This window comes from Chelon labrosus, assembly GCF_963514085.1.
Source record: "Chelon labrosus genome assembly, chromosome: 23".
NCBI lineage: Eukaryota > Metazoa > Chordata > Actinopteri > Mugiliformes > Mugilidae > Chelon > Chelon labrosus.
In genome coordinates this window covers 19,214,435-19,231,745 of record NC_140356.1, presented here as the reverse complement: position 1 = coordinate 19,231,745, position 17,311 = coordinate 19,214,435, and the positions used below count along the sequence as shown (strand labels likewise).

The 17,311-nt window shown below is 40.0% G+C and overlaps 2 protein-coding genes across 2 annotated transcripts; both read left to right on the top strand.

The window, feature by feature from the left end:
• Positions 1–2,191: 2,191 nt before the first annotated feature.
• Positions 2,192–9,079, top strand: LOC311508896 (uncharacterized protein). The gene is made up of 5 exons (XM_084573886.1): positions 2,192–2,386; positions 3,033–3,284; positions 3,400–4,658; positions 5,399–5,585; positions 7,057–9,079. Exons 1-5 carry the CDS (start codon positions 2,260–2,262, stop codon positions 8,220–8,222), a joined length of 2,991 nt encoding a protein of 996 aa, XP_084430012.1. The 5' UTR covers positions 2,192–2,259; the 3' UTR covers positions 8,223–9,079.
• A 435-nt stretch (positions 9,080–9,514) lies between these two features.
• On the top strand, positions 9,515–16,773 carry LOC311508642 (uncharacterized protein). The gene is made up of 3 exons (XM_084573512.1): positions 9,515–9,976; positions 11,812–11,973; positions 13,861–16,773. Exons 1-3 carry the CDS (start codon positions 9,808–9,810, stop codon positions 15,030–15,032), a joined length of 1,503 nt encoding a protein of 500 aa, XP_084429638.1. The 5' UTR covers positions 9,515–9,807; the 3' UTR covers positions 15,033–16,773.
• The last annotated feature ends 538 nt before the right edge of the window (positions 16,774–17,311 follow it).

The window sequence follows — 17,311 nt, the reverse complement described above, 5'->3', positions numbered from 1 at the left end:
ATTTGTTTGTGAATGTGGAAAAATGAAGTACACCAAATGAGATAATTCTCTCTTTCTGCTGTGTACCGTTTCCCTGAAGCTTTTTGACTCCTTTACCGTCAGTTTATTGTAACTCACATCTAAGGAATTATGCTGGGGATCATGTTTAACCCTTTGACTTGTATTGTAACCGCACCTTTGACCATTTTTATTTTTTTTTCTCCGTCATATTGCTGTAGTAAAAACTCTGTAAACCTCTCTTTGGCTGTTTATCCTCATTCACATCATTGAGTCGTGCATGCAACACCGATTATATCCACTGGGTGATGCTGCTAGTCAGAATTATAATTGTCTGAAAAGCTGTTGGAAAAACCAGAAGTTACTCGGTTCTGCACATCTCCTCAGAAATGACGAGGAGTTGAGGTAAGAAGATAATCTTTTCAGATGTCATTTCCAAACACCCTAACAATCATTTTTTTAGTTGAAGGGCATAAATCAGACGATAAAATGTACATCTGAGCTTGGTGTAAGCAGTCAGTGTAAACAACCTAACTCAAGTCGTCACGCTGTTGTTGAATATAAGGTCATAGCTTTGAAAAATATACATCACACAGCATTAATATGTACATTGCATGAATCTGTATGATTGTGTAAACATTTTGATATGTCAGAATACTCGTTTAGGTAGATTAACACACACAACTGCTCAAAGCTAGCTAGATAGGTAAATGTAGGTAACTCCGATGAACATCTGTAATTTAATAGTAACCATGATGTTTGTTTCTTGTTATCTTTCAGGAATAAAGGACTGTCGCACATCTTACTGGCTTAGTAGCAGACACGCAACAGTTGCCCTTGTCCCTGCAGACCCATGTCAGTCTGAGGGTGAGGATGTCAGTGATCCTGAGGAGGATGATGATGCTGACTGGGTCCCTCCATGCAAAGAAAATGTTCCGCCACCGCCAAAGAAACGGAGAACCAAAAGCAGGCTCATGGAGGACCCTTCAGACGGCGTTCATGATCGGTCTTCTCCATTTGCAAAGCTGAAACCCAGAAAGTGGGCCAAGAGGGACCTTCCTACATTCACTGTGCCCGAGCCTGTCTTCACGGTTCCAGAGTCAGTCCAGGAGCCTTTTGAGTATTTCAAGAAGCTCTTCACTGACCAGATGATTGAGCACATGGCTGAGCACACTAACCAGTACTCGCTTCAACAAAACCACGGCTGCGGAAGTCGAAGATTTCTTGTCAGTGTTGCTGTATGTGGGCGTGTTCCAGTTCCCCGCTATCGGCGATTACTGGGCCACCGAGTCACGCTTCCCTCCAGTGGCAGACACCATGTCAGGGAAGCGTTTCCGGGTTCTCAGGAGATACGTCCACTTCAACGCCAACTTCCAGACAGAGGGCAGCACCGACCGCTACTTCAAGATCCGGAATGAAATGTTTGTTGATTAAATGAAAGGCCATTTTAACAAATCCTGCTCTCTGTGATGTTTTTTTATATGAAAAAAAGTAAAATAAAACATTGTTCCAGAAATGAAACAGGATAACCCTAACAGGGCAACCAGCAGGTTCACTTGCATATCGTATCGTTACAATCGTATTTCTTAATGTGGGAGTCAAAGGGTTAACTGTTAATATCACCTAACCTCTTCTGTTTTCGGGAAATGCAAGCATGTCATCAGTTCATAGTGTTCGTCTTCATTTTTGGTTTATAAGAGCAGCTAAACCTCGAAAAACACGTTCAAGTGCATTTGCTGTTTCACATCACTCTGATTTGTGACACATTTAAAGGTATATTCATGTACAATTATGTATGTAAATGCATGTTTTTATATATGAATCTATTATATAAGTGTGCGTATACTGCATATACCAGTCTATATGCCAGTATTCAATAGTATTTTACTATTGTTGTAAAACATTTACTATTATGAGGTTAATGTTTTGCTGTTTGCTCTTTTGTTAGATGACAAACTGCATTTCATTGTGTATGTACCTGTACTATATGCAATTAGAATAAAGTTTAATCTAATCCAATATAAAAATCAAGAGTAGTAGAAGAAGAAATTTAGATAATTTTAGTTTTATTTTCTTTTTTCTGTTTATGTTTGCGTTTCACACTCCAGGCCAGTTAGTGGCGGTAATGCGCCTTTACGCTGGATTACCAACCCTCCATTAATAACAACAAAAGAAGAAGCACTAGCAGACTTTACACGAGACGGTCGTGTTGTCCACATGTTGTTCTAACGCAGATGAATCTTGCAGCTGTTGGGAGGAACGATGTCTTCAGGTCCGGAGATCAAGGAGCGACTGATGCTGCTGGATAAAAGATCTGAAGAATCTGTCGCTCCTCAGCACAGACTGCTGGATATCAACACAAACACCTCGATAAAGTTGCACAGCACAGGTATGGAAAATATTAATGACTCTTAATACACTAAGAAGAGAATGTGGCGCAAGAAACACGCGAATCAGTGCTTTAGTTACGTTTTATTTTAAGGTGCCACAGATTACCGTAAAGTTTAGGTTAGAGTCGCACTTCCGCCTTTCGCAAACTAAACGGTATTAACACCAACGTGATGACTCTTACTTATTATTATTATTTTTTGTTGTTGTTGTAATAAGGCAGATAATAAGCTATAATATAACTTTTAATCAAGAAAACGAACCGTCTCATGAGTTAGATAAATTAAAAATAAAAAAAAATATCACTATATATGCGCAGCGAGATCCTAGGGACCGTCGACAAAGTGCAACACCGAAAGAAATCTGCAAGAAAAATATTCTCTTTCAATAATAATATTAATTATATTAATTGTCACCGAACTTTTGCTGCTTTTACTATATTATCGAAAAATATTGTTTTTTATTTAGAATTTTTTTGTTTTGCTTTTTTAATTTTTATCCATTTATATTTAATGTAGCATCATCAAAGCTGTCTCATACTTTTATTGGAGCGTGCTGGTCGTATTACAACACTCAGTACGGGAGTTTCAGGTATTTTATTGGTAATATTGATCAATAATTTAATTTATATTTGTTTGCGACTGCAGACGTCCCACAGCAACATGGCCATATGGAGGATGATGATGACCAGCAGCAGAGGAACTCCAGTCTGGACCAGGAGGAACCAGAACCTCCACAGATTAAAGAGGAACAGGAGGAACTCTGCACTAGTCAGGAGGGAGAGCTGCTCGTAAAGAAGCTGGACTCCGATACCTTAACATTGCCTTGGTGTTATGAGGACAGTGACCACCTCCCTTCTCACGACTCTCCTGTAGCTGAGAGGCAAGATTGGGAGAACGGTAAGAGTATGTAGACTCTGGTTCAAACAGAAATGCTCCAAAACTACACAAAATCATAGATGTTTTTACTTATAAGTGTGATTTTTTTTTTTTTTTGTTTGTTTTGTTTCTGCAGACCTCTCAGAGCCTCATAAGTATAAGGAGGAGGAGGAGGAGGTTCAGCAACTCCGTGACCAGGAGACAAACACCAGTCTGGACCAGGAGGAAGCAGAGCCTCTGCAGATTAAAGAGGAACAAGAGGAACTCTGGACCAGTCAGGAGGAAGAGCAGCTTGTGTTGAAGGAGGAGACTGATGCGTTCACTGATGAGGAAACTGACTATAGTGAATCAGAACAAAACGGTGACCATCTACTCTCTGACAGCTTCCTCGTAGCTGAGAGACGAGATGAGGAGGACTCGGGATCAGCTAGAATTGCAAAACTTGATCAAAAGAAGAGACACAACAGAGACAGAAGTCAAAGTAACAACAACAAAAGTAAAAAGTCTTGCATTAAAAATCAGAGGCGGAATAAACGCCAGAAGAAAACAGAAAAGAGGTCGTATACTTGCAAAGCATGTGGGAAAAGTTTCACCCAGAGCGGTTCTTTAACGAACCACATGAGAATTCATACGGGTGAGAGGCCGTATTCTTGCGAAATCTGCGGTAAAAGTTTCAGTCAAAGCGGTCACTTAAAAGCTCACATGACAACTCACACAGACGAGAGGTCGTTTTTCTGCAAAGCTTGCGGTAAGGCTTTCAAATACAGTAGTACTTTGGTGTCCCACATGAGCAATCACACAGACGAGAGGCAGTACTCATGTGACATGTGCGGAAAAAGTTTCAGGAACAGCAGCGCTTTGACTTTCCACCTGAAAACTCACACAGGTGAGAGGTCGTACCCTTGCATAACATGCGGGAAACGCTTCAGTCAAAGCTGCAACTTGACCGTTCACATGCGGTCGCACACGGGCGAGAAGCCGTACCCTTGCGAATTATGCGGCAAAAGCTTCAGCCAGAAAGTCCAGGTGACGTCGCACATGAGATCTCACACGGGCGAGAAGCCGCACACCTGCGAAGTGTGCGGGAAAAGCTTCAGCCATAAAGTTCAGGTAACCGTCCACATGAGAATTCACACGGGCGAGAGGCCGTACGCGTGCAGCATGTGTGGGAAAGGTTTCGCCGACAGTCGCTCCTTCATCGATCACGTGAGAGCTCACACGGGCGAGAAGCCGTACCCTTGCGAAATATGCGGGAAGTGTTTCAGCCGGAGTAGCATTTTGAACGTGCACATGAGAACGCACACGGGCGAGACGCCGTACTCTTGTAAGGTGTGCGGGAAAGCTTTCAGACATTCTAATCTTTTGACTGCCCACATGAAACTTCACTCAGGTGATTAAAATCAGGCTGCTCAGTCAGTCTGTGAACGTCATATTGTCTAATGGCTGTTACCAGCTAAATCTAAAGTAAAGTCTTGATCTGTTTGAACACTATTTGCACAGAATAAGCTAACTAGCACTATGTACCATTGGTTGTAACACTATTACTGGATTACTTTAATATTTAACATGATTGTCTGTCTTATAATTCGTAGAAGAGACTCTGTTTTGGTTTGTATGTGCATCAAAATCTTGGGAAACAAAGATCTACATGTATTTCGTGTCATTCTGATTTGTAACTGAACTGTATACGTATTTATTACTGTACACGTGGATTGCCTGCGAATTGAAATCTTCTCTCGTTTGCGTAGAAGCTGTTTCATTCACACTCACACCTACAGCCAGTTTAGAATCACCAATTAATCTAAATTGCATGTCATTGGGCGGTGGAAGCTGGAGTTTGATAAGAATATTTAGTTATTCAAACAAAAAAAACTTTGAAAATCTTATTTTTTTGCAATTTAATATGCAAGACTTCACTATAAAAGGTCTGACAGCTTGTTTTAGTATGATTATAAGGCAAACGGGGCATGGATTGATATATTTTTTTACACCTCTTCTCCTCTCGACCGCTAGGTGGCGGTAACGCACCTGAGCGCTGCTTATCCAACCGGCAATCAAACCAAAACAAGACAAGGCGGAAGTAGTGAATTGAAAGCAGCAGCTAGCAGCTGTAGCAGCTCAGTGCTACGGTGGAGTTTACATTTTTAACAATGTCTTCAGTTCAGTGTTTGAGACAGTTTATCAATGATCGATTAACCGCTGCTGCCGAAGAAATATTCACTGTCGTTGAAGAAACCATCGTCCAGTACGAGGAGGAGATCGATCGTCAGCGCAGGTTGCTGGACACCATCCTGAAACCTGATGTAAAGTTGCAAAGAATAGGTGTGTGGCAACTAGAACATGTTTTAATACAGTAAGAGGAAGATGTGTGGCATAAAGAATCATAATCAGAGCTCTAGTTGGATGTTATCTAAGTGACACAAACGATTGTTGTTTTGATGCAATCTGAGGCAGCTGATTGGTGCGCCAGGCCGCTAGGGGGCTGCCGAGGGTGGCGATGTAGCCTGGAGGCATAGACTGTATAAAAAGTGGACGCCACATACTGTATGTAATGGGGTTCTCCAACATTTTTATGTAAAAAAAAATGTCAAATTCCCCTTTCCATTCAAAGCTAAAGGAGTGTAAAGTGCCTCTTTTTTTTTTTTTTTTTTTTTTTTTTTTAAAATCTGAGGATTGTTTAATGTTCCTGAGCAGAACCCAGTCAGCAAGGAGGGGTAGTGTCTTGTAGGGGACAGACGACTTAAAGGAAACTACTGTTTTTTGCAACCTGGACCTTATTTCTGGCATAAAATACGATCTTTTACTCACCCATATAACTTTTGCGTAATTTGTAGTCCTTCGGGAGATATTTAGATCTGCTTATATCTATATAGTAGGAGTGACTGGGGCACCGAAACGCAGCCTCTAAATAACGCATTATCTGCCGTGAAACTCGTTCATTTCATCAATATTTTGTTATCGTACGCTAGTGCTATTCCCCGTTGAGTCGGGAGTCACCTATTATCATCATCTCTATAGATCTCTAGATTGACCTGATTTGTTTACCTGTAATTTGCTACTGCTATGGTTCGTCCACCACCTCAGAACTGGAAAAATATTCAGCCATGTTGCAAAAAAATAGAAGTATAAAATTACAGGTAAACAAGCCGACCGTCACGGGTGCACGTGGTACTCAGAGATGACATCATACAGGTCAGAAGACATATCATTCTGGGTCTGTAGTTCAATCTACAGACCCAGGATGATGACAACAGGTAACTCCGGACTCAACGGGGAATAGCACTAGCGTAGGATAACAAAATATTGGTGAAATGAACAAGTTTCGCAGCAGATAATACGTTATTGAGAGGCTGCGTTTCGGTGCCCCATTCACTCCCACTATATGGATATATGCAGATGTAAATATCTCCAGATTCACTACAAATGACAAAGTTATATGGGTGAGTAAACAAAATAAGGTCCAGGTTGTAAAAAACAGTAGTTCCCCTTTAAATATATCTATTTGCACAGAATACGACAACTCTTTGAAATGTTTATCTAAAAAGACCTTAACCAAACATCAAAAGTGAGTAAATTCATTAAACAGGGACGCCGGAATTTTTTATTCTGCCGGCATTAATATGACCAGTCGCTCAAAACTGCCAGAACCCTAAAAGAAGACAAAAAGTTCTGTTATATTTTACTAGTTAAGCAAAAGATTAATCGACTGCTCGGACAATAGTCGGTACATTCACTGGAAATTGTAGTTGCCATCACTTTATTAATCTTTTGTTGTGTTCCTTTGTCTCTTCAGACCTTCCACAGCAACCTGAGCGGCAACATAACCAGGAGAGTAACTCCAGTCCGGACCGGGAGGAACAAGAGCAACCACAAATTAAGGAGGAACCGGAAGAACTTCCAACCAGTCAGGAGGGAGAACAGCTTGTGCTGAAACAGGAGACTGATGCCTTCACGGTGACTCCTACTGTTGATGAATACAGGGAATCAGAACAAGATAATGACCAGCTGTTCTCTCACAGCTCTGTTGAATATCAGGAAGGAAGCCAGCATGTAGACACAGGGCCAACTACAAACAATGAAGACAACTCTCCCTTGTCAGAGAGTCAGTGTAATATTAACATAGATAAAGAGTCTGTAAACTGTGACACGTCACAATCTGTAACAAAGACGTTTTCTTGCAAGATATGTGGGAAATATTTTGGTAGTCGCGCTCATTTAAGTTGCCACGAGAGAACTCACTCCGGTGAGAAACCATATTCTTGCATGACGTGTGGGAGATTATTTGCTCACCATAAGAATTTGACCGTCCACATGAGGACGCATACAGGCGAGAAGCCGTATCCTTGCACAACTTGCGGGAAAAGCTTCAGTCACAGAAACAGTTTGAACGTCCATTTGAGAACGCACACGGGCCAGAAACCGTACTCGTGTGAAATATGTGGGAAAAGTTTCGGCCACGGCAGTAGTCTGAATATCCACATGAGAACGCATACGGGCCAGAAGCCGTTTTCTTGCGACATATGTGGTGAAAGTTTCAGTTACGGCCAAAGTTTAACTGTTCACGTGAGAACGCACACAGAGGAGAGGCCGTATTCCTGCAAAACCTGCGGGAAGAGTTTCGCTCAGAGTAGCTATTTGACTTCCCACATGAGAACCCACACGGGCGAGAAGCCGTATTCTTGCGAAATATGTGGGAAGATTTTCAGCTACAGGAAGAGTTTGAATGTCCACATGAGAGTCCACACGGGGGAGAAGCCGTATCCCTGCGAAATATGCGGGAAGTGTTTCAGTCAGAGTTGTAGTCTGACCGTCCACATGAGAACTCATACGGGTCAGAAGCCGTATTCCTGCAAGACGTGTGGGAAGTGTTTCAGTCGAAGTACTTTAGTGACCGCCCATATGAGAACTCATACAGGTCGGAAGGCACATTCTTGCAAAAAGGAAGAAAACTTACAGTAAGAATTTGACTGAGAACAAGTAGGAAGATCATGGAAATAACTTATCTGAGAGGCAAAACTTGAAAAACTGCGTGAGAATTTGTCCAGGTGAGTTGGTGTAGTGTCGCTTTCAGGTTTTAAGTGCTCTTAGAGGATGAATGTGTGAGTTTATCGGATGTCATGATGTCAGCTTTAAGTATCTTTGTCCACACTTGGCATTAAAATACGTCTCCACATGCGTCCCCACCCAGCACTTGAGATCTGACCTCAGTTTCGCACTCTGTATGCAAATAGAAACCAAATAATTAAGCACTGTAGTGTAGTGTAGAAGAATATCGTACCAGCTGCTGTCTATAATGGATCTCTATCGACTGTTGGATCAGAACCATGAACATTTATTTATCGTGTGTGACGGGGAAATGATACATGTCATGGTACGAGCTGTAAAGTCTTTCTCACTCACTTAAAACAAGACACTTTAATATATTATTTATGTATTTATTTATTAATCTCTGCCCTGACATAATCTCACCGTTTAGCTGTTTGAAGCAGTGACCAATAAAAAGCTTTGTCTGTTTTAAAATATTAATAAATGAAAGACAATAAACTGTTAAGGTACTTTTTTGCTGTGTAGATGTAGTGACAACTACAATGCAAGTTTTTTTTTTGTTGTTGTTTATATTTGCCAATTGTTTAAATGGGAGAAGCACATTTGTTCTGATTTATTTTATTTTATTTTATTGTATTTTATTCATTAGCCATTTAAAAGATTTATGTTTGACAGAAAGTCAGTCTAAAAATCAATGTGGACAATGTAGTTTCCGTGTTTTTATTTTATTTTATTTTATTTTATTTTATTTTATTTTATTATTATTATTATTATTTTTTTTTTTTGGTTGATAATTGCCAAAACTTTAAATGAGACAAGCACATTTGTTCAGAGGTATTTTTATTTATTTTATTTATTTTATATGGTGGTTGAAGATCTACATTTGACAGAAAATCAGCCTAAATATTGATGTGGACAATTTATTTTATTTATTTAAATTTTCTGTTGATAATTGCTTAAGTTGTTTAAGCGGGAGAGGTACATTTATTCTGAATAATTTAATTAAATTAAAACAATTTATTTAATTATTTTTGTGTGTTTCAATTTCTTACAATTTTTTACTTTTTTTAAAAAAATATATATGTTTAATTAATGTTTAAAAAAAATAAACGAAAATATTTCTTTTAAAAAAAAGAAAAAAAAATTAAAAAAAAAAAAATTCTGCTTCATTGTGTCGAAATAATTTTATCCTGCAGAGGGAAGTAAGATGATGAGTAGCGTCAAAACTGCCAAAAATTCCAAAAGAAGAAGAAGAAGACGAAGAATATGAAGAAGAAGAAGAAGAAGCCTATTTAATAAACCACTTCCGCATTCCTTCGGTCTCACAGTATTCCGTGGGAGTGTCGCGAATCTAGAAACGAGCTGCGTCAACGAGAAACTTCACATCTGGCGGAAGAAGAGAAATAAAAACACGAACGCGGAATCACCTTCGTGTGCGTGGTGGAGTTTGCGTTTGTTGACGTGGATAGATGTTTTTATAGTTTTCCGCAGGAGCAATATGTCTTCAGGTCGATACTTGAGACAGTTTATCAACGATCGATTAACCGCTGCTGCTGAGGAGATATTCACAGTCGTGGAGGATACTGTCGTCCAGTACGAGGAGGAGATCGGTCGTCAGCGCAGATTGTCGGATATCACGTGGAGACCGGAAACAAAGTTAAGAACAGGTAACTAGAAGTAGTCTTGATGTATAAACAAGCGGATATGTCTCGAGGAGGATCCTAATCAGAGCTTTTGTTCTACGGAGTAAATTAAGGTCATCATCAGGGGCGATCCTAGCTTCAGATCTTAAGGGGCCCCCAGCCCCCAATAAGAATTTCATATATACACAGATCAGCCACAAGATTAAAACCACTGACAGGAGAAGTAAATAACATTTAAACCACCTTGTGACAATTAAACTTTCTGCTGGGAAACTTCTGGACCTGGCATTCATTGGTGTGGATGTTACTTAGACATGTAGCACCCACCTAGACCAGATCAGACACCCCCACCCCATAGCAATGACACTCCTTGATGGCAGCAGCCATCCCCAGCAGGATGCAGCCACAAAAACACTTTAGTAAACAACAACAAAAAAAAAAACATGAAGAACAGCACAAGGTGTTGACCTGGCCTCCAAATTCACTAGATCCCAAACTGATCAAGTATCTGTGGGATGATCCACAGAGGCCCCTCCCCTCAAAGACCATTCAGGACTCCCTCAGAAGGCCCATGTCCATTCTCTGAGTCACCACAAGGGAGACCTACACAATATTAGGAAGGTGGTCGTAATGCTATGGCCTGATCTGTGCAAACTTTGAACAGTTTGCTATCTTGGTGGCCGAAGCTGTTTCCTGACGTCACAGCTATGATTGGTTTCAACGTCAGGGTATTTTGTTACTGTGAACTATCTTCAAACAGTCTTAAGGCAGCTTCCTGTATCTGCCAGGAGGAGGCAGAGGTGCAGATTTTCCTGAAAGTAGACAAAGAGAACCAGATTAAACAAATGAAACAGAAATATTATACCTGAGAATTTATCGATTCAAGAAAAATATACTTTGTACACGTGTGTGAGTTGCAAAAGTATGTGAACCCTTGTCTCCAGCGTCTGGTGTAAACCCAGCAATAACAGCAACTGAACATTTTCTCCTGCTTGGAGGAATTTATTGCCCCCAAGAAAAGACCCAAATAAGGACATTACCACCCTCGGATGGGATGAGGTTCTGATGCTGGAATGCAGTTTATCTCCAAGCATGACGCCACTCATTTAAATCAAACTTTGTTCTCCTCTGTCCATTTTGCCAAATATTCCACATGATGTTTACCGAACTGCAGACAGGCATGAATTCTTCAACATTAATATTAGAAAATGTGAGAGAGGCCTTTAGCTGCTTAGAAGTTCCCCTGGGTTCCTTTGGGACCTCTCAGACTATTATGGAGTGATCTTTGTTGGTGGACCACTCCTGTGGAGGGGGACAGTCGTCTTCAATCTGTCTGACTGTGGATTGTTTGTGGGTTCCAAACTCTTTAGAGATGGTTGTGGAACCTTTTCCAGCCTGATGAGCAACAACAGCTCTTTCTCTGAGCTCCTCAGAAAGCTCCTTTGTCCACAAACATGTGTTGTGAAGATCAGACTGAGACAAATCCCTGATTTATTGAAACTAAACCAGGAACTGAACCACACCTGAGTCTCATTACATTGAAGGAAACACTTCTGAACACATGGACTCTGATTTAATCCTAGAGGAGCACCTCTCTGATATGTAATATTGGCTATTTTTCCCTGAATAAACAAATACGCAAGTGTAATATTTCTGTTACATTGGTTTGATTGTGTGAAAATCTGCTGGTGATTTTTATGTGTACATGTGGAAAATACTTTAAGGGCGCTGTATATATTTGAAGTGAGAGTATGTTTATATATAGATACATATATACACAGTATTTAGCATGAATAATGGGTTAATGGTTGTGATTGTGTCACATATTTCAGTTGTTGCAGTAACTTGTATCTCTTCAGGTCAATATTTCAGACATTTTATCAACAACCGACTAACCGCTGCTGCCGAGGAAATATTCACAACCTTGGAAGACACCGTCATCCAGTACGAGGAAGAGCTCGATGGTCAGCGCAGACTGTTGGATACCATCCTGAAACCAGAAATAAAGTTGCACAGGACAGGTACGTGGAACTATGAAGCTCTTAATACACCCAACAAAGGTAATACTAGTCATCAATCAGATTTTTACACATACATTCATAAGTTTTAGTAACAAGAGTTTTACAGAGTATTTAAAAATAAAGATAAGGATAGATTATACTGCTTGCAAATGTGTTTCAGCTCTAGTTTTCTGAAACCTAGTTCAGAAATGGCATAATTAATTATTGGCATGGCTATAAACACAACAAAATGCTAAATTAAACCAATAATAGAATTGTATTTTACAATAATAGTACATAATAATATAAAGATTGGGCATTTGTAGTATAGACAGTACAGTATGTTCATATACATACAGTATTAAGTGAGAGTATGTTTATATTCATATATATATTGAGGGTTTATATATTGATGGGACTAAAGTAGTTTGGTTTAAATGAGAGGCGTCATGTTTGGAGACAAAAGAAACCAGCGAAGTCTAAAAGAAAATGTCAGGACATCTGGCTGTGAGCTGACTTTTAAAAGAAACTGGGTCACGCAGCAAGACAACAAGCCTCGGGCGCAGAAGCCGCTCTACAAAAGAACGGTTAAAGAAGAACAAGATGAATGTTTGCAACGGCCAAGTCAAAGTCCTGACCTTAATCCAATAGAAATGTGGTCGAAGGACCTGAAGCAAGCAGTTCATGTGAGGAAACAAGCCAACATCTCAGAAGTGAAGCAACAAAGCTAAAATTACTCCAAGCTGCTGTAGATGACAGATCAGCAGTTACCGGAAATATTTAGTTGATGTTATTGCTGCACAAGAAGGTCACAGCAGATTGTGAAAACAGCAACCCTTCTGCACTTTCGTTTGCTAAAGTTTCAGTTGATGTGTTCTACATCTGCACCTGTGTCATGACATTTAATCTTCTCCGTTCTGCTGTTAGCAAAGTTCAGTTTGAGGTCTGTGAATTCTTTTAAAACTTTTAAACATTGAGGTTTTATGTCTGTGAAGGTTTTCAGTCATCTGGGTCATGTTTTATCACCCAGTAGGGTTTCTAGAAGATTTATCATCCAAGTAGCTTCTTTATTTCTAAAAGACTGGTGAAGGACTTGCCGTTTAAATGGGATCATTTATCGGCAATGGCCAGCAAACGTTTCCTCAATGAATGGTACTCTAAGAAACCAGTATCGGCCAGAGGTGTGAACAGATGAGAAACGTCTTGGGTCAGATGTTAAGACTCTTAACTCTAATTGTAGGGTTTCTTGAAGACGTTTCACAACTCGTTCAAGTAGCTTCCTGAATGGTTTTAGCATTTTGTCCAGTCAGAATACATTATTACAGTTTCTTATTTAATCCAATACTGAATCTGTTCAGCACGTAAAAGTCTTGGACTGCTATATTAATAGATCTCAAAGGGGGAAGGGAGTCTTAAAATATGTTAATGTTTGGAGGCTGTTGTTGAGTTCTTGTCGAAACGCAACTGCGACAGTGACTCCCAGGCTCTGACCACCAGCTCAGCATCACGAACCTCAAACCACACTGTAATAGTCTGTGTCGACATTTTGAGGTCGTAAAGCCCCAAGATGTTTCCTTTGAGATGCTTGTGCATAGCTGTTTTGACACTTTTGACTCTCAGGTTGGGTCTTTTTTCATTTTCAGCTTGTCTGACCATGGGAGCTATGTAAACGGATGCAATGCATTGACATATTAAATGCAAATTGACATAATCGAGTACACAGACTTGTTGCAACCGTGGTTCATATGAGATCGAGTGAAATTTCATGGGAAGCAAGCAGCGAAACTTGCTAACAACTATAGCCACTGCTAACAAGAGTGTCAGAAGTCAATAGTCACTCTACTAATGGTTAAAACTAGAATATATTTTCTCAGATTATGTTTTTGAGGCGTTTCTTTGTCTCTTCAGACGTCTCACAGCAAGATGAATATCGGGAGGAGGAGGAGGATCTTGCTGACGGGCAGCTTCGTAACCAGGAGACAAACACCGGTCTGGAGCAGCAGGAACCAGAGCCTCCACAGATTAAAGAGGAACCGGAGGAACTCTGCACCAGTCCGGAGGGAGAGCAGAATAATCATACCTTGACTTCTAGTTATGAGGAAAGTGGCCACAGTGGAGGAAAACCAGACACTGACCTCTTTTCTCGCAACTCTCCTGCAGCTGAGAGCCAATGTCAGGAAGAAAGCAACCATGCAGAGTCTGTATCAACTCTAAATGCAAAGCTGACGCCAAAGAAGAGACATTACAGAGACACAGATCACAGCAACACTGTAGAAATATCTTCCATGTCAGAGAATCTGTGTAATACTTACACAATCAAAACACCTGTGAAATGTGACACTTGTGGAAAAATGTTCACGAGTCAGTGCAAACTGACAAAACATCAGAGAATCCACACAGGTGAGAAACCGTACCTTTGCAACACCTGTGGAAAACGATTCACTGACTCATCAGCGTTTATAAAACATACACGCATCCACACAGGTGAGAAACCGTACTCTTGCAAAACGTGCGGTAAATGTTTCGGTCGGAGAAGTACCTTAACGGACCACATGAGAACTCATACCGGCGAGAAGCTGCATTCTTGCACAACATGCGGGAAGAGTTTCAGTCGGAGTAGTACTTTAACTGACCACATAAGAACTCATACGGGCGAGAAGCCGTACTCTTGCAAATTATGTGGGAGGAGTTTCAGCCAAAGTAGTTTTCTGAATTCCCACATGAGAACTCACACCGGGGAGAAACCGTATTATTGCGAAACCTGCGGGAAAAGTTTCCGTCGATCTGGTCATTTAGCGGACCACACGAGAATTCACACAGGTGAGAAGCCGTATTGCTGTAAGACGTGTGGGAAAAATTTCATTCACAGTAGTCATTTAGATTACCACATGAAAACTCACACAGGCCAGAGACCGTATTCCTGCGAAGTGTGCGGGAAAAGTTTTATTCGAAATTCTGCTCTGACCCTCCACATTAGAACTCATACGCAAGAGAAGCCGTATGTTTGCAAAAAGTGTGGGAAAAGTTTCAGTCGCTCAGATTCTTTAACTGACCACATGAGAACTCACGCGGGTGAGTAGTTTTAGTCCTGAAACGTCAGATTTTTTTCACTTTATTGCCTGATGGCCTGTGCGTGATTGGTCCATGAGGAGGAGTTGTGTTTTTGGCGCACTTTCGACAACTTCTGCCAAGGTGCAAGAAATATGAGAAAGTGAAAACTCCAGTTAGCCTTGTGGAATAAAGAACTATTTTATCAGAGTGAAAGAGAACATTTACTTATGTCGATATCAGGGGTCACGTTAACCCAATATTTTCCGTCATTGACCATTTTCTTTTAAATAAGACGGAAAAATCTGAAGGCCATCCGTCATTTTGACAGATTGCAATTCACACCCCTGACCACTTGGTGGCGAGTGACCTTATTAAATGGCTCTTGTCTCTCATCGCAGATTGCGTTCCAAACACCGCGGAACTTTTGTCGGTGCACGATTTCCTGGTACACCGATTACACTGATGCACACGTCAGAGCTCGGCTAACCGTAGACCATAGACGTAGATACAATATATATGTATATACGTCTATGTCTATGCAGCTAACGGCTACCAAAATGGAATTTGCATACCACCGAAGCACTTCAACCCTATGATACCGTCTAAGAGCTGTTTACGCTAGCAGTCCAGTTCCGAGTACGGACAAGACGTGTCGGCAGCCGAAACATTTTTTTTGTTGTTGTTTTTTATTGGCATTTAAAGTCAATACTGTTCTGAAAAAAGTACTTAAAGTTAATGAAACTTTAATGACAATTAAATGCTATTGAATATGTCTTTATTATCATTTAAAGAAATTAAAGTGACGGTAAAAATAGATTATGACGGGATTTTTATGACCCTGTCAGTCAAAATGACAGACAACGAAAAAGTCTAGCGCAACCTCTGGTCGATATATACATATGGACCTTTTCTCATTTCTGAATTTAACATGCTTCCGTCCAGTCTTGGAGTTCCCACTCCAACAAACTGTCAGGTTTTGTTAAAGCGGCTCCTCTAGGCTTTCTTTCTTTTTTCCATTGACCTCCATCTTTTTGTTGGTTCATGCACAACTCCACTTCACTGAACAATCGTGCTAATATGTCACTTTATTCTTTTTTTTACTCTGATGCACTCTTTATTGTTTGAGCTGATTTAATTTCATGTTTTTATGCATTTTGTGATTGTATCTGCTTATTGTTTCATATTTTGAAGGTGATGCGATCAAATCATTTGAAGATGTTCTATAAGAAGTGCTGTAAAAATAAACTTTATTTGATTACTGGAATATTTTCTTTCATGGTTGGTTATTCAAATAGATTTGTTTTATATACAAAATCATACTAAGCCATAAAATGTTGATCAGTCATAATACTTGTTCATCCTAAAACCAGCTCATGTAAACTTTAATATCTCAATCTCTAATGCCCAGCAGTTTATAGCTTCGTCCTTGGAAGTAATTTGTGCTATGTGCCTCCCCTACTAATTTCTACTTCACTAAATTAAGGCAAGGAGGCCCTCTAGTGGCCATATGAGCTCCCTCCAACAAAGAAAAAAGAGGAAACTAGTTTGAAACTAATCACAAGCTGAAATCCTGAAGGAACAATTCTACTTTTGATGCACGTTAATGGCTAATTTGAGGGCTCAATTTGATGCCTACTCTTTTGTCTTTCTAATCACCCTCAACAAAATTATTCACAACTGTTTTCTTTTTTGCACCCCAGAAGGTGGCAGCACAGACTAAAACCCAAGCCTGTGCATGCATCAGGTTAATTTGTGGAACATTCATTTGTGCAAATGGGTCCTCATAATGTTGATAGTCAAATGTTAAGGTTTGGGACCAATTCAATATTCAAACATCCAGAGTGGAGATTGTTTTGGACACTTTCATTTATTAAAAAGGTCTTTTTTAGAGATTGAGTCTGTCAAACAAGGCAAGAACATTTCTGCTAAGACTGCCTTAGAAAGTTTGATGGAACTTTATTTAATCACATTCTGGGAAATTATTGGAAACTTGGAAAGACTTTTAGAAGTTTAGTGTCTTCCCTTTCCACATTATCTTCACTTTTCATATGTTACTACTTTATTTAACTGAGGCCGAGAGCATTCTTGCAGAAGCCTTTTCAAAACAGCGTGGACTTTTTTTGGAACTTTATTTAATCACGTCACAAGTATTTAGTAAAAACGTGGAAATACTGGAAATCAAAGACTTTTAGAAAGTACCTTACCCTTGCAAACATGTAAAGTCTTTCCATATTGTCTTTAATTTAGTTTATTATTCGTTGATTTTAGAAACTGAGGCTGAGAACATTCTTGTAAAGACCTTTTCAAA